The sequence below is a fragment of the Nipponia nippon genome, unplaced genomic scaffold, assembly GCF_047370975.1.
Source record: "Nipponia nippon isolate SJK-2023a ecotype South Korea unplaced genomic scaffold, ASM4737097v1 scaffold_1, whole genome shotgun sequence".
Taxonomy (NCBI): Eukaryota; Metazoa; Chordata; class Aves; order Pelecaniformes; family Threskiornithidae; genus Nipponia; species Nipponia nippon.
The window spans coordinates 65,640,565-65,667,458 of record NW_028262290.1 but is presented as its reverse complement, the minus strand read 5'-3'; the positions used below and the strand labels follow the sequence as shown (position 1 = coordinate 65,667,458).

General features: G+C 44.1%; 2 protein-coding genes across 3 annotated transcripts; one reads left to right on the top strand and one right to left on the bottom strand.

Annotated features, from left to right (window-relative positions):
* Window positions 1-1,378: 1,378 nt before the first annotated feature.
* On the top strand, window positions 1,379-9,284 carry CUNH6orf62 (chromosome unknown C6orf62 homolog). 2 transcript variants are annotated; one of them, XM_087758077.1, is made up of 5 exons: window positions 1,379-3,612; window positions 5,561-5,737; window positions 6,311-6,433; window positions 7,317-7,451; window positions 8,310-9,284. In XM_087758077.1, exons 1-5 carry the CDS (start codon window positions 3,484-3,486, stop codon window positions 8,331-8,333), a joined length of 588 nt encoding a protein of 195 aa, XP_087614203.1. In that variant the 5' UTR covers window positions 1,379-3,483; the 3' UTR covers window positions 8,334-9,284. The 2 variants fall into 2 exon arrangements, with proteins under 2 accessions (XP_087614203.1, XP_009469565.1); XM_009471290.2 differs by having other exon boundaries at window positions 1,380-3,612; window positions 7,998-9,284.
* A 7,381-nt stretch (window positions 9,285-16,665) lies between these two features.
* On the bottom strand, window positions 16,666-26,869 carry ACOT13 (acyl-CoA thioesterase 13). The gene is made up of 3 exons (XM_087758086.1): window positions 26,736-26,869; window positions 20,132-20,316; window positions 16,666-17,393 (listed from the first exon to the last, which is right to left on the bottom strand). Exons 1-3 carry the CDS (start codon window positions 26,814-26,816, stop codon window positions 17,237-17,239), a joined length of 423 nt encoding a protein of 140 aa, XP_087614212.1. The 5' UTR covers window positions 26,817-26,869; the 3' UTR covers window positions 16,666-17,236.
* Between the last annotated feature and the right edge of the window lie 25 nt (window positions 26,870-26,894).

The window sequence follows — 26,894 nt, the reverse complement described above, 5'->3', positions numbered from 1 at the left end:
CCAGGAGAGAAAACTAAGAGCAGAGACCAGGGAAAAAATACTCTGAAATCTACTGGAGTTTATTGGAGAGTGCCATCGCCATGCTGTGCGGGCTCTGAAACACACCTCAGCGAGATGGACGGTGCCCGCACTTGTCTTCCACTTGTAACCTTTGCAATATCGTTGCTCTTCTGGTCAGTGACAGGCACCAGCTTCCTGAGGGAAGGCAGGAGAAATGCCCTCACCCAGCCCGGCGGCCTGTCTCGCAGCAGCACAGCCCGGCGAGCCGCCATCCCCGTAGCGCGGCGCAGCACCGGCCCGCGCTGCCGGGCGTTTTGGAAGCACCGCGGGTCTGGGTAGGTGCGGGTGGCGAGGCTTTCCCTGGCAGGCCGAGGGGAGAGAGGAGGGGAGGGAGGGCCATCGAGTGCCGGGGCCTGGTGCTGAAGATGGCGATTCTTCCTCCTTGCCTCCGGCCTCCCGGTGTAGAGAATCCAGCTGCAAGTAAGCCGTGTCCTCGCTTCTCTCCCGCTGCAGGGAAGGTGAAAGGTGGGGGGCACGAGCCTTCCCTTTTGGCGTAGAGATAAAAACGCTTGCTTTTCTCCAAGGATTAGGTTCACGTCTCTGGAATAGCAGTGACTTAGGGGTGAAGCTTAGCCGGTCTCCTCAGGAAGCATTGCGGGCAGCGCGCAGGAGCGCACAGAGTCACACGCGGGCCGCAGCAAGATCGGGAGGCAGACCATCACCCTGCAATCTTTTAGTCAAGTGCTGGATTATTATTTATTTATTTATTTACAGTTTGCTTCAGGTATGTGTGCTGGGCTGGATACAAACCCCAACGAACGGAATTAAACAAAACGCGCCACTACAAGGCTTAAAATCTGTTATTTCCCAATAACACCACGACGCTTAAGGCTGAAACAAGTGTTCCCCTTCCCGTACGGCGGGGCCCCGGCAGGGGACGGAGGGGCTGATTAGGGGACGGGGCCGTTTGCCGGGGGCCGCCCCGGGCAGACGCCACCTCAGGCGGCGGCCCCTTCCCGCCCTACGCCCCCCCCCGCCCCCGGGCACGGCGTTGAGCAACTCCATCCGGGCCCTTGTCCCGCGGGCCCTGCCCGATCACCATCACGTGGGGCACGCGGGCGGCGCCACGAGGCGTGGCAGTGCGGGGGGGGGGGAGCAGCAGGTACGTGCGACCGGGATTTTTGGTGTGGCGGCGGCTCGGAGGCGCTCTGCCGCCGCTGTTCTCGGCGACGTTCGTCGCCAAAACGGGAGTGCCCGTGGCTACCGACGTTACCGCTGAGCCTCCCTGCCTGGAGGAAAAGATTGCGTCGTCCCCCCCCGGGGCCAGAGCGCTTGGTAGGCGCCGCCGGAGCACGCTTGCGCGGTGCGCGCAGGGCGGTGCCTGTGTGACTCAGGCGCTGCCATTTTGAGCGGTGGGTGCCGAGCGCGCAGCTCCTTTCCGCCCTCGCTCCCGTGCCGAGGCACAGGCGCAGACCCAGGCGCTTCCGCTCGCTCCTGCCGTCGCCTTCGGGACGTCCCGGCACCGCCTGGGCGAAGAGAGGCTCTCCTCAGCCCTTCCGTCCTTCTCCCGCCCGTCCTCCTCTGCCGCCGCCGCTCCGGGACCTCTATGCCCGCCGCCCTCCGTAGGAGCCACTAGCGCAGGGACCCGCCGCCGTCTCCTCCTCCTTCCGCTGCTGCCACCGCCGTCGCCTCTTCCTCCTTCTCCTCCTCCTCTCTCCGCCACCATTTCCCCACTCCCCGGCACCGGGGCGCTGAGCTAGACTATGGGGACCAGGTTGGGGCTGAGCAGCGGCAGAGCGGGCGGCCCGGTCACCGTGTCCACTGCGGCAGGGATGGGGGGGCTCCGCGGCTTCGTGGCTTTATCTTGACATGGCTCCTCTCCGTGCTGCTAGCAGCGCCGCCGCCTCCACTGCTCCTCCTGCGCCCGCCGGCTGCGGGTAGCGAGCGGGCCACGGTCTCGGTCTCTTGTCTGAGTCTCTCAGTCTCTTGCTTAAGTGGGGGGGAAGTTTTGGGAGGGGTTCCTTTTTTTTTTGGTTTTGTTTTCCTTTCTTTTTTTCTCTTTTTTTTTTGTCAAGAGAGGAGGGGGGAATACTTTTCCCCCTCTTCTTAACCTGGTCCGACAGATTTGCTAACCTAAAAACTTTTAACCCCAACTAATCAAACACCTGGGGGGGAAAATGTCTGGAGAGAGGAAGAAAATAACCTGATAATTGGGGATTTGCTTTGGGGGGGGAGGGTGTTTTAGAGGTTTAAAATTGCAACCTAGACTTGCAATTAAAAAACCTCGCAAAAAAAAAATCTGACACCGAAAGCCTGTTTTGCGAGAAAAGCAGGAGCAAAACTCCCCATGTTTTCCAAGTCGTGACCATGAAGTGAGAGGGGAGACGCCGTGCTACTGTGGGTGTCCCGCTGCCCTGGGCACAGGCCGCCCGCTGCAGCCTCTGCTGTCTTGTGTAGAGAGAGGCCTCAGGAGAAGCAAAAAGTGTTGGCCATGCACAGCCTGGGCTAACCGTGCTCGCTGTGGAGCGCAGCAGCAGAGAGAGAAGGATTCCCGGGGGATCAGCAGCCCAGGGAGCGTGTGAGGTTTTGGGGGATGTAGGGCTCTCCCGCTGGTAAGGAGCCCGGGTTTGGGGCACTGATTTGGGTTTTAGTCTCTAGGTGAGAGAATACTGTCCCTTGAACCCTTGCCCGCCCCTCGTCTGTGGCCATCATGATCCCTCTTCTCTTTGGCGGTAGTAGCCTCAGGGCAATGATGTGCCTGATGATGAGCAGGATGAAGTTAGAAATGACTCCGCTGTTTTTTCTCTTTGCTCCCCTGCAAACCAGCACTGTGTTGTCTGTAGTTGATTTTGTTGTTGTTGGCAGAGAAATGTCATACCTCCCAGGATGTGCACTCCTCCTTTGCACCCTTTTCTCTGCTCTCCACCAAGTGTAATAATTCTAAAGAAAAAAAAAAAAAAAAGGGCAACATAGCAATAGTGGAAAGCTGAGAATAATAATCAGTAGAGTCATGAATCTGGCTGGGGTAAAACGCAATCTGTAATTTCAGCTTCATTTTTTTTTTTGTAAGCAGAGCAAAAGTACCCCCCCATGGATTGGGCTTGTGCCAGTTGCTTTTTATTGTACACATAAATTGTGATAAGATTTGTTCTTTTTTTTTTTTCATTCTTACCCACTTATTCCTGCGGCTAAACTGTTCAAATTTTTGTCTTCAAAATTCTTAGGGTTTTTTTCTTGGTTTATTGTAAAACCTCTTGTCCAGCCATGGCTGGACAACTACTTACTTTGTTTCTTGACCCCTCCAATACGACATTCTCGTAAAATATTGCCTGAGGTGCGATTTTGGGTTACATTTGCGTTTTATCTATTCAGTCGTATTAGCAGGAATAAAACGACTTGTTTCTGTTGTACTTGAGTCTTACGAAAAGGTGCCCATAGTTTAGTGACAGTTTCCAAAGGCTTTAGTACCACCTGTATTACAAAATGGGGGACCCAAACTCCCGGAAGAGACAAGCTCTGAACAGACTTCGTGCTCAGCTTAGAAAGAAAAAAGAATCTTTAGCTGACCAGTTTGACTTCAAGATGTACATTGCCTTTGTGTTCAAAGACAAGGTAACTTGGTTTTAATGTTTCTCTCTTAACTGTGTTGCCTGTTGCGATGCATGTTAACGATGCTGTGCAAAGTCATGCTGTCTGATTGCATGTTATGGTTTATCCCTCATAGATTCCATTGACTTCTTAACTTTTTTTAGTTGCTAATTGCTACGATATTTACTTAGTTCATGTTTGTCATTCTGGCTTTTCGTATGTTTGTAGTTTTGCAATGCAGAGGGTGCCAGTGCTGCATTAAATGATTACTTGGTAACTTCTGTATTGGGTAAATATTTTTTCAAAGTTAATACTGCAATTTGTTAAGCCTGAATGGGGTCTGAATTGCATAATTGTTGGCTGGGAACAGTTGAGTTGAAAAGGGAGACCTGGCTGGAGCCATTGCCAAACTTACTGTATTTTATCTGGTTAAAGCAGAAGGGAGAACCTGGCAGTTGGAGGGAGGAGTTGCGAAATGCAATATTGAGATGACCCAAGCATGCAGGCATCTGTGAAACTGCTGCTAGCATTTTGAAAGGGAGTGGGTAGGGAAAAGAGGAAGTCTTCATTTGCTTGGCCGGGGTGGGGAGCCTGGTGGTATTTCTAAAGCTAACTATAGACCCAGAATTGTAGTAGAGTTTTCATCCACAGAAGGTGAAGACAAGCAGGTGCTTATAGTAAGTGAATGTGCTGAACAAATGATGAGGAAGTGAAGATAGAAGCAAACGGCAAGAGAGTACATAATGCAGGAAATGAATGTAGATGAGCACTGATACCGTTTAATCCCCTCAAATGTATAGTTTTTGCATTTGCTTAATAGTTACGTGTTTTTTAATGCAGAGACTGTTCTTTGAACTTTAACTGAAAAGTTTCCTTAAAATTCCAAAATTCAGTTTGCTTTTGTTCATCAGTTCTTGACAGAGATGGATATAGTGGAATGTAATTTCTTGGTGCTGTCTCATAGTAATAAACAGAAATATGAATGTTTAAGCAGTGATAACAATTAGATTTTCTTAGATGATATGACTTTAATGCTTTTAGTTGCAGCATTCATACTACTTTCTGGTTGCTTTGTAGAAATTTGTTGCAAATGAATTTTAAATATTAAATATTTTAAATCCTATAAAATTTGCTTATATCACAGTGAACTGAAGATGTCCATCCAGTACCAGTTTGCTTAAAGTAGGAGCTTAGCTCAGCCTAGCTTGATCAGCAACTAGTTGCCTGTTATGCATGTTCTGGCTGAGGGTGTGGAGGGTTATTTGATAAAATATGCTTTGTCATGTAGCTCTTAAATAGGTCAAGACTTCTCATGAGCTGTAAGAAAGCTGTTAGAAGCAGACATATAACTTCGAGTGATTTTTACATACAGCAAAAACTGTTCTTCCAAATTACCCATAATGTTTTGGCCTTGCTTGAGAGATATTGAAATATTTATAGTGAGTATAAAAAGTTATTTAGCAAATTAAAATAGTCCTTCTTTGAGAAGGTTATGACTTGTAGCTAACTTCAGATTGGGTCTTGATCACCCAGTTACCAAATGTGACACTGAAAGGCTTCACTTTTCATAAAAGGCCAGCTTTGACATATTGCAAAGGGGAAAAAAGTTTTGATTTGCAAAGAGAAGCTTGCAGAGCGATCTTGGTCAGCCCGAAGTCATGTATTCTGCATGATGAAAGGGCAGTTCTGTTAATGTTTAGATACAGCTTTAATGTTTGCAAGATTGGCATGTAAGTCCACATCTTTGGAGACTACAAAAACATGTTCAATTTTTTATGAAAGTTGTTGGACTGGTTCTGTTTAATTTGTGAAATTTTGCATGTAAATTTTAGTGTGGCTTGTGTCAAAGTCCTAACTTACGTGCTGTGTACTTTATACATGAATGCTAACAAAATCACAAATTCTGAAATAAACTGTTACCTATAATTGCCTAAAAGGATTGTAATCTTAATGTAACCTGTGCTTTTTTTAGAAGAAGAAGTCAGCGCTTTTTGAAGTGTCTGAAGTGATACCAGTCATGACCAATAATTATGAAGAAAATATCCTGAAAGGTGTGCGGGATTCCAGCTATTCTTTGGAAAGTTCCTTAGAGCTTCTGCAGAAGGACGTAGTACAGCTTCATGCACCCCGCTACCAGTCTATGCGCAGGGTAAAATTCCTCTTTACACTTGCTGAATTTTAGTTTTTCAGCACTTGTGCTTTTCTTTGTGACTCTTGAGACTAATTATGCTTTTTTCTCAGCTGTTCTGCTGCAGGTGGGTTCTGTGGGCATGTGTTCGTGGGTTCTAGTTTGACGGGCAACAGCATATGTATTCTGGAATTCTGTTTAAATACGTAGTTCTCAAGCTTTACCTTTCATCTCTCATTCAAATATGCCTTGGGAATTACATCTTCTTGCCATCCTTGTCCTTTAGTAGGCATGTGTTAATTCTTGCAACAACTCTTACTGTACAACTAAGTGGTTTTGCTTTATGAATATTGGAAGATAGCCTATCTTTGCAAATGTTCTCTTAAAGTTGGAGTTTATATTAACTGGATACTGATATTAAAACTCAATGGAAGGCAAGGAAGACTTTAGTTGTGCTATGAGTAATACAAATGGAAAATTACACAAATGTGCTAATAAGTACCACCTTTAAATTATGTGCCTGTATGGATAAGTTGCTTATCTGTATCTTTGACTAATGGAGGGAATATAAGTACAGAACTTTACTGCTTACAGGATGTGATTGGCTGTACCCAGGAGATGGACTTCATTCTTTGGCCTCGTAATGATATTGAGAAGATAGTCTGTCTCCTGTTTTCTCGGTGGAAGGGATCTGATGAACCCTTTAGGCCTGTTCAGGTATTTGGTTTTGGTTTTTTTAACTTCAATAAGTAACTCACACCTGGGGGGGGAGAATAAGTACTCTCTTAACCAGTAAGTTGGTAAAGTGTGTGACTTCTGTGGATGTTAGATAGTATGCTGTCTGTTTTTATTTATAAAGCACTCAATGTTTTGAATGCCAAATTCTGCTTCCTATCTTTATGCACTGTTACATTAGCACTTCCAAAATTTAAGCGTGTGAAGGACCTTTGCAAATGACGTGTATGTATAAATATGTATATCGTGTTAATATTTGTAGAAGTGGATTAGATGTGGCTCTTAGTACAATGGAATCTTTGTCTAAATATGATGGTGGTGTTAAGGTTCTGTGAGTATCCCAAGTTGCTGTACTTTGTTAGATGAAAGAGGGTCTGAGATAGTTGGAATTTTTGCACTATAATTTTACCTTGAAATAAATTTCAAACATTTTAGACTATTTTTTCAGTAGCGAGCTTTAGCTCTTTACATTCAGATTTTTGAACAATGTTATATATTTTCTGTGCTGGTTCTGCAATAATAGTAAGTTATTGGAAGAAATGTGCTGTATTGTTAATGCACAGGGATGTTCTGCCACAACAAGTTAAATCTGTTTTCATATATGCAGTAAAGTTGTGCCTTTGGATTGTTAATACGTCATTGCAATGACTAATGTTAGTGTTGGCAGAATGAAACCAGGGAATTCTTTAAATTGTGCCACGACTCAAGTGTGTCATTGGTGCCGTGGTCCCCAATTTCTGCTTGTCATAGATGAGAAAAGGAAAGAGACAAAAGTGGTTGTAAAGCCCCATGTTGACAGAAATGAATTGGTTAAATGTGAGCTTAGCTTAATAAATTTTTTATTATACTCCCTCGCACAATGCAGGCCAAGTTTGAGTTTCATCACGGTGACTATGAAAAACAGTTTCTGCATGTTCTGAGCCGAAAGGACAAGACTGGAATTGTTGTCAACAACCCTAACCAGTCAGTGTTTCTCTTCATTGACAGACAGCACTTGCAGGTAAGCTTATTTGGTCCCTCTTTAACAAGTGTGTTTTCATCATAAAATGCTCTTTCCTAGGAATATTAGTGACTTTACTGCAAAATACTCAAGTAGAAAAATGGATCATGCATTCGTGCTTGCATTTCAGCAATTTCAGAGGAAACTTATGGTATAAATAGGATTCATACATGTAAAAACTAGCTATGGGCCACAGATGTGTTCAGGTAGAATTAATTTAGTGTTCTAGTATTAAAAATAAGGTGTAAAATAGACTTAACGTTGTTTTGGAAAAATTAAAACATTGGCTTAATTTGGGTGATACTACAGAAATTATTCAAGTGAAGAATGACCAGAATAGTGAAAATATTTTAGGCATTAGAGGTCGCAGACTAATCTTGAGTTCAGGCTGTTTATAAGGATGAAATAGTGGCTTCTAAATGTCTGTTGTTCCTCCACAATCAGCAGCAAGCTAATAATTGGGCTGGATCTGCCGGGGGTCCGCCTATTAGTCTTGAGTTAACTTTCATGTTTAATAGCTTTTCTTTGGGTTTTCTTTGCCTCTAGACTCCCAAAAACAAAGCTACAATCTTCAAGTTATGCAGCATCTGCCTGTACCTGCCACAGGAGCAGCTCACTCACTGGACGGTTGGTACCATAGAGGATCACCTCCGTCCTTACATGCCAGAGTAAGGTACTGGCCAGCAAAATGGGGAAGATCACAGAATGCAGCAGTGGATTTTCACTTTCCTCACCACTTTATTCTTTCAGAATTTAGAAGAAAATGGACTCATGTTCAGAACACTATACATTGTGAAACTTGATCATCCTGGATTTTTTTTTATCATTTGTATCTCAGAACTTTACAATTTTTTTTAGATGTTTTCTGCATGGACCTTGTGAAAGAGAGGATGCTCTGCACACTTCTGCACTGCATCAGCATCTTACTAAAATGTGAAATGAAGGGACTGTACACTGAAACAAATGTATCTGAAAGCACAAGGTGATCATTTGTGGTGGTGTTCCCATTTGTGCTGGTCATGCCCCCTAACATCTATAATGTTAACCATCAGTATTTGGAGGGTGAGAAGTGAATGTAATGGGTATAAAAGCCTTATAGCTTTGCTGTTAACGATTGTATCAAAGAGCACTATCATTCATTTTAATGAACAGAAAAAGTGGCTATTACAATAGGAAGTAAATGCGGGAAAGAAATCTTTTTTTTTTTTTAAAAAGGCATCTCATTTAATGTGTAGGCATTTTTTGCCTCTGTTATTTTGCTGGGCCATGTCTAAGTTTACTGGCACTTTCGTTTTGGATCTCTTTCCCCAAGTTGCTGTATAACTGTATGAAAGTATTCTTTTGAGTTGGATGCATTTATACAGATGAGGCAGACCTGGAGTCTGAAGTTGCTAAAGCAGCTAAAAATAAAGTAAAATAATAGCTGCAGAAACAATGTTGGTAGAGGATTATTTTTTCTTGAGAGTTGAGACTTGTAAACTTGCAGGTGAACTGTGCAGGAAATACTGGTTTCTAAAAAATTTCTTATGGAAAACCTATTGAGGTTTTTTTCTTTTGGAATAGACATTATAAAACAATGTAAAATAGTGTTTGGCGTGTCAAAAGTTGGTTCTGACAGAACATTTTTAAGATTGTGCAATGATAAAAGGAAGACTACTGTATAGTTTTGATGACAAAGAAGGCTCTGCTTAAGGGTTGAGTACTTTACTGGAGTAAAACTGCATAAGCCTGCTCCCTTTGGATAAAACTAGTGCTTACCTGTTTAAAACTTGTATTTAGCTTTTGTTTGGAATTGGAAAAAATTGGAACTTAAATAAATTAGGTGAAAGATGACTGGTTTTATTTATGGAAATCCTATGATTTGAATTCTAGTAGTCTTACATCTTGACAGTGTCACCCATTACAAACATTGAAAATAGACTGTAAAATGGTATTAAGATTAACAAAGATTAGTGGCAAAGTGGTTTTTACATATGTGGGCAATATGTTTGTTTTGAAAAGTAGCTGTCAGAAATAATCGAATTACTAGCATACTATTGTATTGGTACGTGGATGTTTTTAGTTCTTTGCTCATAAGGTCCTACAGGTTAAACTGGAGCACCCTAGAGAAACACCACCTGAAAGCTGCAACTTCACATTAATAAATGCCTTAAGTTACAAAGAAATATCTTGAAAATGCTGCTCTACAGAATGCAAAGACATTCTAGAATGTTTAGTAACCACCATACCTGCTAATAGTACTTAGAATTTCCCAGCTTTAAGAGCCCCTTCTTTGAATGGCCTGTAAGACATAATACCAATTGTCCACATGAAGCTTAAGATCGGTTTTGTAGGGTCTTGAACATTTGCGTTTCATGAGTTTTGATTTTGCTTCCTAAGTGCAGTCCCTTTGTTTCTTAATTTGTCATTTTGGACATCATCTCACAGCAGTGAGAATATGGCCATGGTTATCTTGGTTAGCAAAGCAAATTACTTAGAATTTCTTGCATTAGGAATTTTGGTTTTCTTCATTCTAGTTTCTCTTGAAGAAGCCTCAAGATGTTGGCCCGAGTGGCTGGGTACAATGTGTTTTAAGTGTCAGAATTGGTATGATCCTTAACTTTAATTTTCTCTATTACAGGGAACAACCTGTTCAGTGTAATCGCTTTTAGTTTTGTATGGGATGCATAAGATGCACAGGCTACTCGCTTGCTCTTTGTGACAGTGATCCCAGAGTTAAATAATACTGTGCTTTCTTGGGCGAACATGGTTGTATAATGCTCATTTTGTTAATTGTGGTCTGTTCTACCCAGCTAACAAATGTTACGCTTTTGCTGTGCTGTCGGATTGAGTTGATGGCCATCTGCAATGTCTAGGTAGTGGAAGAAAGATAAAGGGGAACAACAGGCGTCAAGAGCATGAGAATCTCGGAGTGTATGAGAGCTTGTTCTTAAATCATTTGGCATCTTTGAAAGGTGTCTCTTCCTCCACTTAAAGAGGATGACTTTTGAGGGAAAAGATTGAACTTGAAATTGTCCCACTCTTTCCCAGCGGAGCTTCTAGTTCAATCTCAGAATATTCTCTTGTTAAGTTACTTCAGCAAAGTGCCCTTCAGAAGTGAATAGAAGCAGTTCCCAATATCTGGGTTTTGATTTCAGGCCCTCTCTTTATGAGCTTAGTGGCTTTTTGGTAGGCTTTCTTAACTTCAAAGTGTAGGTTTTATCTCTCAAAACTAAGGTTTACAAAGTACAGTTTGTGACTGTGTAAACCTAATTAAGTTTGTTCAGTGGAGCTTTTTGTGAATACAAAAAGGGCTCTTTAAGACAAGCATTTTGGTTACTACCTGCTGTCAACTGCTTGTGTGACTCCTTTGGATATGCTGTTACCAAGAATTGAAATACGCTCAGTATCTCACCTGAATATGGGAGTTTTACCAGGCTATTGCTTGAGGATTTGTCATGTGAACTTGGCATGTGCAAATGAGGCAGGGATAAATGTGGAGGCAGCAAAATTAAGTAGAGAGACGCTCATTAAATCTCTTGCATCTAAATGAAGTGTCTGGTGAAGGGATGCTTGTGTCAGGTGCTCCCCAGGTGATGAGGAGAAGCTTCTTAAGTGTCACGGCCTGTACATGGCTGTATAGTTTCCCTTTTCAAGCTGCTTCAGCTGCACAAGGGTTACCAATAGTGTAAGATGGACAGAACTGCTTGTACAAGCAGTGCCCAGATGTAATAGGCCTGTAGCTAGTTTGCAGTTGATGCCCTTTGTCGCATCTGTCTCAAAGCATAAATTGCTTCTTGAAAGCTATTTTGTTACACTGGAATCGTTGTGTTAAGTGATACATCGGGTTGTGTAGAAACACCCTGGGATTAGTCAGTGTTTCTCTTAAGAAAAAACTGGTTATTCTAAACTAATCTTTGAGCATTGAAGGCTTTAGATCAAGGTACCGATCTGCTGCAAGCTGATTTTTTTTGCATAGCAAAATGTTAAGCCTATTAGAAACAAAGCTGGTGGAAAGGTGGTAATTTTGCCAGTTTCAATGTTCTAGACTTTTTAAAAAATTATATCTCTGAAAGACCTACTTGATCTGTATTTACAAAATACAAAGCAAGCAGAGGATCAGTCTTCACTACAGGTAGGTGCTCTGGTCCTTGTGGATGACTGTATCTTTTTGTTCATGTGGTAAGGCATAATGTATTAGTTTTAATTACTTTAAAACCTGATACAAGTGCCATAAACTCCTGCTCCTTGTACGTACTCCCAGCTTATGAGCTCTACAGGCGTCCTTCCCTGCCTGTTTCTGGCTTGCTGCAGGGAGAACGCTGCATTTTCTTGCGCTTGTCAGGTGCTGAGTCATCAGGTTACTTGCAGTTAATGAATGCCATCTCAAGTTAAATCTGGATCTCGGGGGGCTGAACAGTGAGAACGGTGGCTTCAGGGTTTTCTGCTCCTTAAGCGTGAGATTATTCTAATGCACTGTTACAGGCTTCATTTAAGATTACATTAAGGTTCCTGCCACTAGTGTGGTAGTTGCTAAAGTCAAGAATTACTAGACTACATTTACATCCACTGGGCAGATGGACATGTGGTGTGAGTTTATTTAATTGCTATTTGCTTTTCAGCCTGGAAAAGCTTCTGCTGTTTTTACTTTTGCATTTATTGCAGCAGCAAATTCAGAAGCTGTATAAGCCTACAGATTCTGGAACAGCTTTCTGGAATGAAATAATGAGATAAAGGGCTTTAATAGTCTTTTACAAAAGGAAAAAAAAAGGGTTAGCATGCATGTTTGAGGGACGGTACTAGCCCGAATGGTGTTTATTCTAGAATTCCTTTTGTGGAAGAAATCTACTTTTTCATTCTGGTAACCTTTACATACAGACCACTCTTTCCCAAACCATAAGGCCAATGCTGCTACTTGTCCCTTAGTGTCATCAGCACACAAAAAGGACATTTCTGTGTATTGGCGTCCGTTTGCACCAGTACTACTCGATGCCATGCTGGTGTTGCGAGAGCAAGGCCTCAGCTTGTAGGTGTCTTCCATACCTGCAAGGCTCCTTCACTTGGCTGCAGGAGCTCAGCGCGGCTGTGAGTTAAAAGGCTCGGACAGAGAGGGCTTCTCGCGCTGCAACTGGAAGTTCCCTTTGCTCTTTCCCTGCTGTAGTGCAGAGGGGCTGGGTGCTTTGTATTGGTTTGGTGTTTAAATCTTCCCTGTTGTGGCGGTGGTGGAGCACGGGTGGACTCCGCAGTCAGGAATAGGGAGAAGGAAACGGCAGTTCCAGCTACAGTAGCCGGTACTGCTTGCTGATCTGCGCGCCGCCGCTGGGAGCTCACTGGGCCGGCTGGGTGCATCGGCTCCGCAGGTTAACTGAAGCAAGCGAAGTGGTAAGCGTGGTTTCTCTGTTGCACTGCTGGCTGAAATGCTTTTCAGGGCTGAAGACACCGATGACCTACTTCTGCTTGGAAAGGGTTTACGTATGGAAAGGTCCCTTAATTTGAGCACAGTTACTGTACGCTAGAGCACCCACTCTACAAGCTGCTTTTCTGCACTCTCCATCTATTCGAGCAGCTACTGCTTTTAAGCAAAAGAAATCAAAGATCCAGAATCTTCCTACAGTGATACAGCCCCAGGTACTCTTTTGGTGAACAGAAGCAGTTTGTATTTATTTTTTTTCCTGGAGGATAGCCCATGTGTCTTGTTTGAATAGAGCTTGCAGGTAATTTGCTTCGTTTTAGGCGAGAACTGTATATGCTGCGGTGTTCCGCAACCATGGCAGCTTGGCACCAGGGGATCTGGTAACAGCAGTCAGTCAGTGCATGCATTACAGAATCACAAAGGTAATAACTGTCATCGTGTTGCCCCTGAACTATTCAGTAGCAAAATAGGAACCGAAGTGCTTTTTTCTTTATTCCTGTGGAGAGTGAGGTAAGGGAGAGGTTTGGGGCTGTCTTTCCACTGGCTAAATGGTTTCTGCAGATAGAGAATTCGAAAATGGTCAGTGATAAAACGCAGTTGGGAATTCTTCCGTGTGCCCTGGCAGTGGCTCGGAGCCAGTCAATGAAGCTGAACAGAATTGAACTGCTGTTCAGAACAGATACTTAACAGCCTAATTCTCCCCACCCCCACCTCCCCTTTAGGTGGTAATGCTTGCCAATTTGAGAATTGTAAACCAACTAGCTCGTAATCAAATTGGGCAGCGTAACCTGGGTGAAGCACCTCAGCCATGAGACCCCTGTGACAGGCAGCTCACCCCGAAAGACTGACAAGGAGTCCTGATAGATAAACACCTGTTTCAGCAGTGGCATCCTTCCTTACCCTCTCCTCTCCCCAGTTTATCACTGACAAGTTGCTTCTTCCCGAGAGCTGGAATCCTTGATGACTAAATCCCTCCTCACAGCACCTTCATCTGTGATCGGTATTTGTCCTGATTAGCAGCTGGACTCTTGGTTTTAAATGCCAGTGGGATTCTGTTCTGATTCCTCATTTTCTCAAGGGATCTGTAATGCACAGTTCTACCGCGGTGCCAAGACCTGGCTGTCAGTCTGAATGCATTGGGGCCCTAGTAGTGATGTGAAACCAGCGTGAAACGCTTGGCTGACCAATACATGGCGTGAAGTGGGAAGCTGCAGTTACTTTCACTGATGGAGACAAGCTGTTCCACAACACATCGCATACCACTATGTGAAAAGCGTGGCCCTCCGTAAGGACAGACCTCTAGACATCAAGGAGTATGGTGTAGGTGTTTAGATTATATTTAAAAAAAAAAAAGGAAAAAAAAAAATCACAATATGGGAAGGATGGTCTCATTTGCAGCTGCAAGATATGGAGCTTACAGATGTCTGTCAGTTTTTAGTATACCAGATTACGTATCCAATAAGACTCACAAGATGATCTCATCAACTCACTTCATTTGCTTGCTTGTAAGGGAATTATGCTTAAATCGGCAGTGATGGAACCAGGTCAACCCCACAGGAGATCTGTTTGTCCTGATGCCAGGTGGAACCATGTGCTGTTTGTCCTTAGTACGGCGATTGCTTGCTGTTACTTCCTTTCAGGCTTGGCTAAGGTAAGATACAGATTTTTCAAAATGTAGGTTAGGGTGAAATCGGTAAAGAACACTTCCAAATATTAAATCTGATGTTTGACAGTTTACTCCCAAAGCTAAGCAAGCTCAATGGTGACAATTCCTTCTAAGATCATCTCCAAGCCTAAGTGAAGTTGTGAAAAAAATTCCAAGGTCAACACGCTGCTGCTGGTGGAGGGATAACAGACAAGGTTGTCTTAAAATAATCAGTTTAATGAACTGCTTCTAAAATAACTGGCCTGCATATTAATGATGTCCCTCTTTCTTGTTAATTAGGCAGCACTAAAATACTCTTAGTCTGTTACAAGGGAGAAGAGAATTCACTTGTTACTTCAGGAAGGGTTTTTTTCTGTTTCCCTCTCAGCCTGCAACAGTCCTTGCCAGGCTGGAATGGGAACAGGAAGATACTGTTGTTTCCATGTTGAGGCTTGCCACTCTTAATTTGCCTGGATGCTTCTCAATTGTAATTATGTAGATATGATGAATGCTAAGTGATAGAATGAGACCACTTAACTATGGTAGGCTCCTGAGGCAGCCAGCTTTGATTGAGGGAAGTCACGTTAAGCTGCAGTGGGACAGTTACACAAGGACAGAGTTGCCCCAGCACACAGAGCTGGGAGCGTTCTGAATCTTTTGGCACATATTGAGTTCAGCACCTCCTTCATTCTCACCCTCTGCCTTTTATTTCAGATAATAGTCAAAATCACTCATGTTCCAGTGAGGGGGGGTGGGTTTATAGTAGTTGGGGGAGCAGTTTCAATCCTCACTTCTATTTCCCTGCACTCTACTACATGGCTAACCTATGGAAGAAAACAGGTATACTTAAGAATGAGAAAACAGATGATTAGAGATGCCAGAACCTGTTAATAGGAAGACAACCACAACAGCAATTGCTAAACCCACTAGGTGCATCCACATGCTATGATGGATCCTCTCTATCTGCTCATCCTAGTAATTGTAGAGGAGCTGGAGATGCTTAAGACTCATAATAGAGCTCCAGGCAGAGGAAGCTGTAAAGTGAGAAACAATTTAATACAGTGAAGCATATAGTTCTGCTGAGCAAAGATTTAGGGGGGGGGGGGGGGGAAAAGGTTGCTCCTGTAATAAGTATCTTCACAGAACTGCTTTAGCAAAGCATTGTGTTTCTACACATGGGATTCAGGGATGATTCTGAGCATGAGTGCAAGTACTGGGGAAAAAATAATTATGAATGTACTGCTGAAGAGAGGATGCTACTATTAAAAGTTCAACTAGCCACAGGTGTGTAAGCCACATACGCTTCTGAGACAGCCTCAGAGAAAAAGCTGTTGTTGAGAACGTATATACCATGAACAACTCTTCTGAACTTGCAGCAAGAATACATGCTGATAGCCTGAGCCCACTGTAGGTATTTTTTTAGAGAACTTCCACTGAAGGGTAAGTTATCAGCTATATCACTTGTTTGAAAGTTATTTTGGCTGATATATTAGTAAACTTGTTCATATGGAAAATCAGTCTGCATGAACAGGTCACTTAACTCATCGGAAGTTATTTCTTTAGGTTTAAGAATGCGCAAAAAAAGCCCTGACTGCACATTTAATCACAAAATTCAAATCACTGAAGATGAGTCAACTTCCATGACAAAAAGAATTATGTATGCCCGTTGCAAGTGTAGATTTACCTTTTCAAATCTCCTACTAGAGAAGAAAAACTAAGGTCATGGTTTATGTAAACTTGCACTGCACATGTAGCGTCGCTGCTTTTATTACAGTGCGATAGCCCTCCCAAGGATCATTTGTCATCAGTTTGAAGAAAGCAGTTAAACCTGCCTGCAACAGTGCATGAGGAGACAAGCCTTCAGCTCATGAATAGCAGCTTAACTTTACCACATTCAACCCAAGTCAGACAACCTACAGCCTTAGCCCCATGAAAGGCTCACCAAATTTATTGTGATATAGCTCTAACTTTCAGCTGATGATTTTTAAACAAATATAGCCAGAACTTCAGGTAGGTAGAGGTGAAAAGCCCTAATGATGCATTTTCACGTTCAGGAATTGCAGGGAGATGATGAAATCTCAGGTGAATTCGTGTACAAGGGTTCCACCACACCCTCTCTCAACCACTCCATGCTGGCAAGCTTTTACTCAGTGCAAAGAGATTACAAAACTGTTAAATAATCTTTAAAAAGCTTTATTGAATACTTCTGAATTTTTACAGCATCAGTAAATTACATTTTTGTATTAGCCTGCTTTACACTTTCAAACCAGTTTCACACTATATTATAGGAACTCTGTACTACCATCTTACGGAACAAGTAGTTTAGTTTGTAAGCATATAGTGGTGATGTTTGAATGTGACTGTGACAGGCCTGAAGACAGGGTTGCTTTGTCACACAACGGCACCACAGGCAAAGGAAACAGAGATCTTTTAAAACGCTGTCATGCTGGTAAACCATACGGCTAGTCCAAAGGCTCTTTCCTTCTGCTATCTTGACCAGAAAAAGCCAGATGCATCCCCACGCTGTCACACTCCGTTGTTCATCCCAAAATAGGCACTAATTTTAGGCTTGTAGCAATTCTGGTGGTAATTAAGAAATTTGTTCGTTTATTATGGCAGTGAGACTAATTCACTTTATATAGACTATTACAACTTTGTGCAGATGATGTCTTATTGCATAAATGAGAAAATCATTCTATATGGGATTCTGAAGCCCAACATTATTATTTTTTAAATTACTTTCTTATATTAACTTCCTAGATACTTTGTATGTCTACCTTGTGCAATTAACTTCCCTGTCGCCTTATTTGTTAAATCCACGCTGGCAAACGCAATATTTCTTCCTTGCTTCAAAATCTCAGCTGTAATCAGTATCTCTTCTCCAATCTTAGCAGCAGAAGTATATCTTAAATGAACAAAATGAACAGGTAAGAGGCTGTACAGAGCACAAATCCAAGAATATTCCTGCATTTTAGATTATCATGAAGGGAATTAGCAAAAGTAAGTAACTGTTGTGGTTTAACCCCAGTCGGCAACTAAGCACCACGCAGCCACTCGCTCACCCTCCCCTGCCCCGGTGGGATGGGGGAGAGAATCGGGAGAAAAAAAAAGTAAAACCTGTGGGTTGAGATAAAGACAGTTTAATAGGACTGCAGAGGAAGAGAAAATAATAATAAAAGATATACAAAACAAGTGATGCATGATGCAACTGCTCACCACCCGCTGACCGATGCCCAGCCCGTCCCCGAGCAGCGATCGCTGCCCCCCAGCCAGCTCCCCCAGTTTATAAGCTGAGCATGAGGTCACACGGCATGGAACAGCCCTTGGGCCAGTCGGGGTCGGCTGCTCTGGCTGTGCCCCCCCAGCTTCTCGTGCACCGGGCAGAGCATGGGAAGCTGAGAAAGTCCTTGGCTAGTGTAAGCGCTGCTTAGCAACAACTACGACATCAGTGTGTTATCAACATTATTCTCATCCTAAATCCAGAACACAGCACTATACCAGCTACTAGGAAGAAAATTAACACTCTCCCAGCCAAAACCAGGACAGCAGTGAGGACACATCTCTCTCTAACTGCCTGCTTGCAAATCCCCACTTCTTAAAAGTCCTTGAGATCCTCTAAGTACTGCAGTGGTAATTCAGTATGAGAGTTCTCTGAGAAAATGGAGGAGAGACAGAAACCATTGGCTTGGTTCTGAGGAACCAAGTTCTGTTCCATTTTGGAACAGAAACAATTGGGTATCAAAGATCTCAGTTTTAAGTTCAGCTCCAAGTCCTGTTCCATCCACTGCTGGCTCCCTACAGCCTTTCTAAACCAGTCTGGCTGGTTCAGCTGCAAAAAGTCTCTGTTACAAAGGCTCCAGAAGGTCATTTCTGTATGGAACCTAAGCGTAGGTTAACTGCTTCCCATACCCTGGTCAGAGAAAAGTCATGGAAATCTGGAAGGCCTTCAAACTTCCCAGGTTTAATACTGTTTCCATTAATTAGATAACGCTTTGTTTTTATTGACATGAGTAGGAGGGTGTGCTTTTAAAATACTCTGCAGGGAACAGGAAGAAATTCCCCCACAAAACGCCTGGAGATAATTAGGAGGAACATGATCCAACCATGATCTGAGGTAAGGGAACAATATTCAAATGTTAGAGTTAGAGGAAAACGTACAATTGCTGGATATAAATCTTACTGAGATAAATTTCATCAACCAGTCCATTTTTATACATGACACCACGTCAAAAGTATGTCAGTCACGCCTAATGCTGATGTAGCACAAACCCCATTAGCTGACAGGGAGCAGGGTTTTAGTCTTGGTTCATTCTCAGAGGCTGCTGCTGATCCTTTTGTGATTTAAAATAAAAAAAAAAGTTTCTCTGTTTCCCTCTGTTCTTTCCATTACTGAAATAGCTTCCTCGTGACAACCCTTTAAAAAGCTCCTTCCCAAAAAAGGAAAAAGTTGTATTATAGCCATATTCGATATCCATTATCACTTGTTCAATGAAAGCAGTAGTCTGGGTTAAACAAAGCTATTAATACTGCTTCACATAACATTTCCTAAAGGTTATGCTACTCAATCATCTTGGATCACCTCCAGAGACAGCACTTTTCTTAAGGTTTTAGCCCTTATGTAATTGGGTAGGCATACTTGATAGTGTAAATAATTCAGATCTTGCCCTCTTGTTATACTACTGTAGGGAAAAAACATAATCATAGGAGAATTTCAGGTTTTCATTTCCAGTAATTTCCTGGTCATCGCAGTGGTAATATAAAGCTTAAATAGATGCTCCAGTCCCACCCCCCCCAGAGGAGAAATCAGAGGGTGCTGGGGGGGAAAGGAGGGAACCTGGTAAAGATACAGATGACTCCCCACACACTTCTGAAGTTGTTTTTTTTTTAAGACAGTTTTGATGAGGGGTTACTTTTCCAAGATTTTTAATGCAGTGTGTTAGTTATTCCAAGTAGGATTACTTTAGCATCAATCAGTCATAATCTCTTCATTAAAAATAATGAAGCAAAGCTGACAAGCTGTAATAGTATGATCAAAGGTTTCAGAACAACTTTTTTTAAAAAAAAAAACAGACTGTGCTTTAAATTGGCATTACAGGAAGAACTATTCTCAATATAAAACAACCTTTAAATGACCTAGAGCAAAGGAATCTTCCTCCAGTGAGAAACTCTGATTCAAATTCACCCTCTATGTGAGCATACAACAGAGCTAAACTGTTTCCTGTTTTAATATTTTTCCTGTTTTAACATTTTGTGGACTAATACTAAAAAAGGGTTTACAGAAAGCTGCTTACCCTGGATTTTGGTGTTTAAGGACACACTGTAACATGTCTTCACAAGAGAAGACAGAGGCTAAGTCAATTTCGTAAGACTAAAATTTAGCACATATCAACATCCCTTTACATTTTATGAATGAACGAGTACTGTCTCTTAAATGCGTATAAGAAATAAAAGCTTAAAAAAGTCCACCTTGAATTTTGCAACCAAATGGTGATATCCCCAAATACAGCCCCCCCTTAATTTATCAAAGCAAGACTTCTGAAACCAAAGAAAACACCTTTTTAAAGTAAGTACTACAGCATAGAAATGATGTACAATGGGAAGCCAAGTTAGTATGTTCTGGTAAACATGGTGGATGATACCTACGTGATGTTCATGTCCACACTGACCCCAGGCACTGCTCTTTCTGTGTACAGCAACGCTGTGGTTGACACCACATCCACAAGCGTGGCTGTCAAACCTCCATGCAAGGTGCCGCCTCTGTTTGTATGCTCCTCCTCTACTTTCATTTCACAAACAATTTTTCCAGGAGTTGCAGAAAGAAGTTTCATCTGTATAAGCAAAAACAGGAATAAAAAGCTTACAGACTGTAACAGTACCAACACCTGATACTGCCCTGAATCAAACTGAAAGTAAATCTTGTTTAATTCTGGACTCCTGAGACAAATTAAAAGATGGAAAATGTAGTAATTCAACAGTCACATTAGGTATTTCAATAAATTTTGAGCAGAAGATTGTTGCCTTAGAAAAATGTGTATTTCTAGTGCAGATAAATATTTAAACTGACAGCTTAAGAAAACTTCAATACTTGCTATGCTCTCAGGAACTGCTTAGGAGACAACATTCTTCTTCAATTTTCCTTTTGCTTTAATCTGTGACTGAAAAACCAGATTAGAGGGAAGACAAAACTACTCTGACTGTGTGTACCATAGTTGTGAAGGCTTATTTGTTAGCTCACAAAATGGAAATGGGTCTGACAGTAATTCATTAATCATTATACGAGAGCAACCTCAGTAAAAATCAGTATTTTGAAATGAGCACTGGAAACGCTAATCAAATTGGCCTCCCTGAACTGAAATTCATACTTCTGGGTAGAAATATCCAAGGCTGTATCACACTATATTACTGCATCATGACTTGCATACACACTTTTATTCCAGCCTATAGGTGTTAAACAGAAAAATTACAGTACATCTATGGTATCATGCTTCCCCCTGTAACCAACACAAGAAGCTGGATTTTTGAGACCAAGAAGTTACTACAATTCAGTATTTTAAAATCCTTTTTTCACGTTTCTTCAGTTAACAGCAGTATATTCAAAATCTGAAAGCAGATGCAAAACTGGTGTAAGTTCAGCATATGTATTTACACCTACAACTAAGACTTTGAAGTACCTTTAGACTGTCACAAGTGAAATGTGGGCATAATACTTATTATAATTCCTACTAATTTTCTGATTTTTTACAAAGTTTTTTTTAACTTGTATGTTTCCATACCGTATCAGCTGAGTTGACTCAAATCTCCTTAATCTTAAAAGGAATTAAGATTGAACTGTCTCCAGTTTCACTATTCCTTATTTATAATGCAGTGTAAGAGCTCAGTTTCAGCCAATGTCCCTTTCTGATAGGCCAAAGTTTACCCAAATTTTGCAGAGAAATGATACTAAGATAAATGATGATGTAGCACACAGTCCATTTACAAATGGAAAAAGCTGGAATTAGGCAGAGGGGAAAATCACTGAGGCAGTGTCCAAATGTAGAAATAGCACCTTGATCAATGAAAATCCCAAGTCCTAAACGAGGCGTGCTGCGCTGCGCTGACTGGAGGACTAAGTTTCTGACAGAATCTCTAACGAGGACTTTACTGACGCTTGACACTGGGAGCAGATGGCTTCCACTGCTGTCGGGGAGTGCTCCAATCCATCAGCCAGGCAAGGAAAGCATCTGGTTTCATTTGTCATTGCTCTGATCTGGCACTAACTGCCTGCTCTCCTTGGACAAAAATAGTTCAGTATTTGAACGCTTCCAGGACTCACAGCCAGAGCTGCTGGTTTGTACTTCGCTTCTCCAGCCCTTCTGTGCCTGTCCTCCCATGTGTCTGTCTCAGTGAGTGGAATGCTGCTTTGGCTTCCAGCCACCACTGCGATGCACTACTTCTTTGGGGAAAGGGCTTTAAAACCCACAGTCGTTAGGCCTTGTGTAGGTACCATAGAATCATAGAATCGTTAAGGTTGGAAAAGACCCTCAAGATCATCGAGTCCAACCATTAACCTAGCACTGCCAAGTCCACCACTAAACCATGTCCTCAAGCACCACCTCTACCCATCTTCTAAATACCTCCAGGGATGGAGACTCAACCACTTTCCTTGGCAGCCTGTTCCAGTGCCTGACTACCTTTTCGGTGAAGAAGTTTTTCCTAATATCCAACCTAAACTTCCCCTGGTGCAGCTTGAGGCCGTTTCCTCTTGTCCTATTGCTTGTTACTTGGCAGAAGAGACTGACCCCCACCTCGCTACAACCTCCTTTCAGGCAGTTGTAGAGAGCAAGAAGGTCTCCCCTCAGCCTCCTCTTCTCCAGGCTAAACAACCCCAGTTCCCTCAGCCACTCCTCATAAGACTTGTGCTCTAGACCCTTCACCAGCTTTGTTGCCCTTCTTTGGACACGCTCCAGCACCTCCATGTCCTTCTTGTAGTGAGGGGCCCAAAACTGAACACAGTACTCGAGGTGCGCCCTCACCAGTGCCGAGTACAGGGGCACTATCACCTCCCTGGTCCTGCTGGCCACACTATTCCTGATACAAGCCAGGATGCCATTGGCCCTCTTGGCCACCTGGGCACACTGCTGGCTTATGTTCAGCTGGCTGTTGACCAACACCCCCAGGTCCTTTTCTGGCAGGCAGCTCTCCAGCCACTCCTCCCCCAGCCTGTAGCGTTGCATGGGGTTGTTGTGACCCAAGTGCAGGACCCGGCACTCAGCCTTGTTGAACTTCATACAGCTGGCCCCGGCCCAACGATCCAGCCTGTCCGGGTCCCTCTGCAGGCCCCTCCTACCCTCCAGCAGATCGACACTTCCACCCAACTTGGTGTCATCTGCAAACTTACTGAGGGTGCACTCGATCCCCTCATCCAGATCATCAATGAAGATATTGAACAGGACTGGCCCCAACACTGAGCCCTGGGGAACACCACTCATGACTGGCCGCCAACTGGATTTGACTCCGTTAACCACCACTCTCTGGGCTCAGCCATCCAGCCAGTTTTTAACCCAGCGCAGAGTGCACTTATCCAAGCCATGAGCAGCCAGCTTCTCCAGGAGAATGCTGTGGGAAATGGTGTCAAAGGCCTTACTAAAGTCCAAGTAGACAACATCCACAGCCTTCCCCTCATCCACCAAGCGGGTCACCTTGTCATAGAAGGAGGTCAGGTTAGTGAAGCAGGACCTCCCTTTCATAAACCCATGCTGGCTGAGCCTGATCCCCCAGTTGTCCCGCATGTGCCGCGTAATGGCACTCAAAATGATCTGTTCCATGACCTTGCCCGGCACCAAGGTCAGGCTGACAGGCCTGTAATTCCCCAGATCCTCCTTCTGACCCTTCTTGTAGAGGGGCAGCACATTTGCTAGCTTCCAGTCATCTGGGACCTCCCTGGTTGACCAGGACTGCTGATAAATGATGGAAAGTGGCTTGGCAAGCTCCTCTGCCAGCTCCCTCAGTATCCTCGGGTGGATCCCCTCTGGCCCGATGGACTTGTGAACATCCAGGTGGAGAAGCAGGTCCGTGACTGCCACCTTTTCAACAACCGGGGCTTCATTCTGCATCCTATCTCCATCTCCCAGCACAGGGGCCTGAAAACCCCAAGGATGACCAGTCTGACTATTAAAGACTGAGGCAAAGAAGGCATTAAGTACCTCTGCCTTTTCCTTATTCTTCGTGGCAATGTTTCCCTCCGCATCCAACAAAGGAAGGAGATTCTCCCTGGCCCTCCTTTTGTCGCTGCTCTATTTGTAAAAACATTTTCTGTTATCTTTAACGGTGGTGGCCAGTTTTAAGTTCTAGCTGGGCCTTTGCCTTTCTGATCTTCTCCCTGCATAACCTCACAACATCCTTGTAGTCCTCCTGAGTCGCCTGCCCCTTCTTCCAAGGGCGGTAGGCTCTCCTTTTTTTCCCGAGTTCCAGCCAAAGCTCCCTGTCCAGCCAGGCCGGTCTTCTCCCCCGCCTGCTCAACTTACGGCACGTGGGGACGGCCTGCTCCTGTGCCTTTAAGGCTTCCTTCTTGAATAACATCCAGCCTTCCTGGGCTCCTTTGCTCTTCAGGACTGCCTCCCAAGGGACTCTGTTAACCAGAATCCTAAACAGTCCAAAGTCCGCCCTTCTAAAGTTCAGGGTAGCGGTCTTGCTAACCCCCTTCTTCACCTCTCCTAGAATTGAAAACTCTATCATGTCATGGTCACTGAGCCCAAGACAGCCTCCGACCACCACATCGCCCACTAGACCCTCTCTGTCCGTAAACAGCAGGTCCAGCGGGGCAACCCCCTGGTTGGCTTGCTTACCAGCTGCATCAGGAAGTTATCTCCCACACACTCCAGGAACCTCCTAGACTGCTTTCTCTCTGCTGTGTTGTATTTCCAGCGGATACCTGGTAAGTTGAAGTCTCCCACGAGAACAAGGGCTAGAGATTGTGAGACTTCAGCCAGCCGCTTGTAGAATACTTCGTCTGTTTCCTCGTCCTGGCTGGGTGGTCTATAACAGACTCCCACCAGGATATCTGCCTTGTTAGCCTTCCCTCTGATCTTTACCCATAAGCACTCAACCTTATCATTACCTTCGTTGAGTTCTAGACAATCAAAGCACTCTCTAACATACAAGGCTACCCCACCACCTCTCCTTCCTTGCCTGTCCCTTCTAAAGAGCTTGTAGCCGTCCATTGCAGCACTCCAGTTGTGTGAGGCATCCCACCATGCTTCCGTGATGGCGACCATATCATAGTTTTCCTGCTGCGCAATGGCTTCCAGCTCCTCCTGTTTATTGCCCATGCTGCGTGCATTGGTGTAAATGTACTTCAGTTGGGCTACAGATCTCTTCTCCAACACAGGCATGCCGCCCCTAGGCTCATCCCTAGCAAGCCTGGTTTTATCCCCTTCCCCCTCCGCATCTAGTTTCAAGCTCTCTCAACGAGGCCAGCTAACTCCTGGGCCAGGATCCTTTTCCCCCTTTGTGACAGGTGAACCCCATCTGACTCCAGCAGGCCTGGTGCCATGTAAACTGTCCCATGATCGAAAAACCCAAAATTCCACCACTGGCACCAGCCTCTGAGCCACGTGTTAATGAGATGGGTCTTCCTTGTCTACCACACTGGAATTAAACCAGAAATTAAGTGTGATGCTGGAGCTAAAAAGTTTCAGACTAAAATCTGTCTTCTCCAGAACAGGAAAAATCTTGAGTCATATTTAGTTATGGTAAGAAAGGCTTCAGGCGTCTCCTAGAAAAACGGCAGATACTTTAAATTTAAACAAAACTGTACTTTTATGGTCATTTTGATTATGTTCATAGCATCATACTTCTAGAAGGAGATTGCAGAAAACGTCAAAAAGTATTCCAGAGCAAGGTAAGAAGCCTGTCTCCCAAGGCTCACTTCCAGCCTGTTACCTTTACGAGCTGAAATACTGCATTTGTTCTCCACTTAGTAGCATTTTAAGGTAAAGGACAGTAAAGTTATCACAGCAAAGAGGTAACTAAGAACTAATTGGACTCTTTCTAACTAAATGAACTTTGTAAACTTAAAGCTTTATACTTTTCATATACAAGATGAAAATGTCTTGGGGAAACAAGACAATAAGAGTTGTTTTGCAAATAGTTACTTTCTATTAAATGTACTGGATCATGGAGCTGTCAATGAAAGCACTGCTTGCTTCTCTACAATGCAAAACACATAAATTTTAAAATGGTTGGTTTTCTTAGATATGTTTACTGCTTCTCTCCATGCCATGGTTACACAGATAAATAGAAATCAAATGCATAATTCAGGCATTGTGAAACTTAATGAGAACACTGAAACTGCTTCACAGGACCACCCCACACAGGAGCTCAAGAACACATCAGCTACACTACAAAATTTAAGACGACACAGTAATGTCATTTCAACTTTTTTTGATCATAACGTACCAGTCAAATACATTTCTTTATGCTGAGCCTTGTTAAAAGCTCACAGAGCACTTAAACGCTTGTGGTTTTGGTCCGACTTCAATGTGAAATGTCAGATGTTATAACTAGCTACTCTTTGTTTTTAAACAGAGAAGAATAATCATTTATTTCATAATTTCACAGTCCTGAATGTTAGCTTAGTCACAGGTACTACGAAGGGATGAATCCTAGTTACTAAATAACTCATGGAAAGTTATTCAGCACAATCCTTGTCTTCAGAGAGGCAGTGGAAGGCAGCTCCAGTATTTGAGTTACTGAATAACAGTTGTGTATTCCACCGTGTGTTACCATCACGGCCATACCCAGCCCCCTTTGGAGATCCTGAACCCGGAGAAAAAAAACAGCAGGCCTGTACAACCGGCCTCCTGAAGTGCCCGCAGCCATACCACCGCCGTCGGGGCCCAGCTAACCCACCACAGGCCCCGGCCTCCCGCCAGCTCCGGCGGCCCAGCGGCACCGCTTGCCACGCCGCTGCCCACCCGAGGCAGCGCCTGAGGCGGGTGCTGCCCCGGCGGGGCGGGGCGGGACAGGACAGGACGGCTCCACCAGACCTCGGCCGACACCGTGACAGCGAAACACACCTCATCCCGGTTCAGCCTTTTATTCTGGAAGGGGAACAAACGGCTTTTAAACGCGCAGCCCCGCCTCAGGCGAACCGCCGCCTCTCCAGTCAGAGGCTGCCGTTAACGGCCAGCTGCCGGCGGGACGCCCTCCCTGTGCCCCGGCTAGGGGCCGCGCCGCCCGCGGCCCTCTCCCCGCGGCCCGCCCGTACCTTGCGGAGCACCCGGTCGAAGCCTTGCGACTCCACCATGTACTTCATGGCCTCCCTCAGGGTCTCCACCGTGAACCCCATGCTGCCCGCCCTGCCGACGGCCACCCGCCCGCGCCCCGGAACGCCAACCCCGCCGGGCGGGGCTTCCCCCCCGGCTTC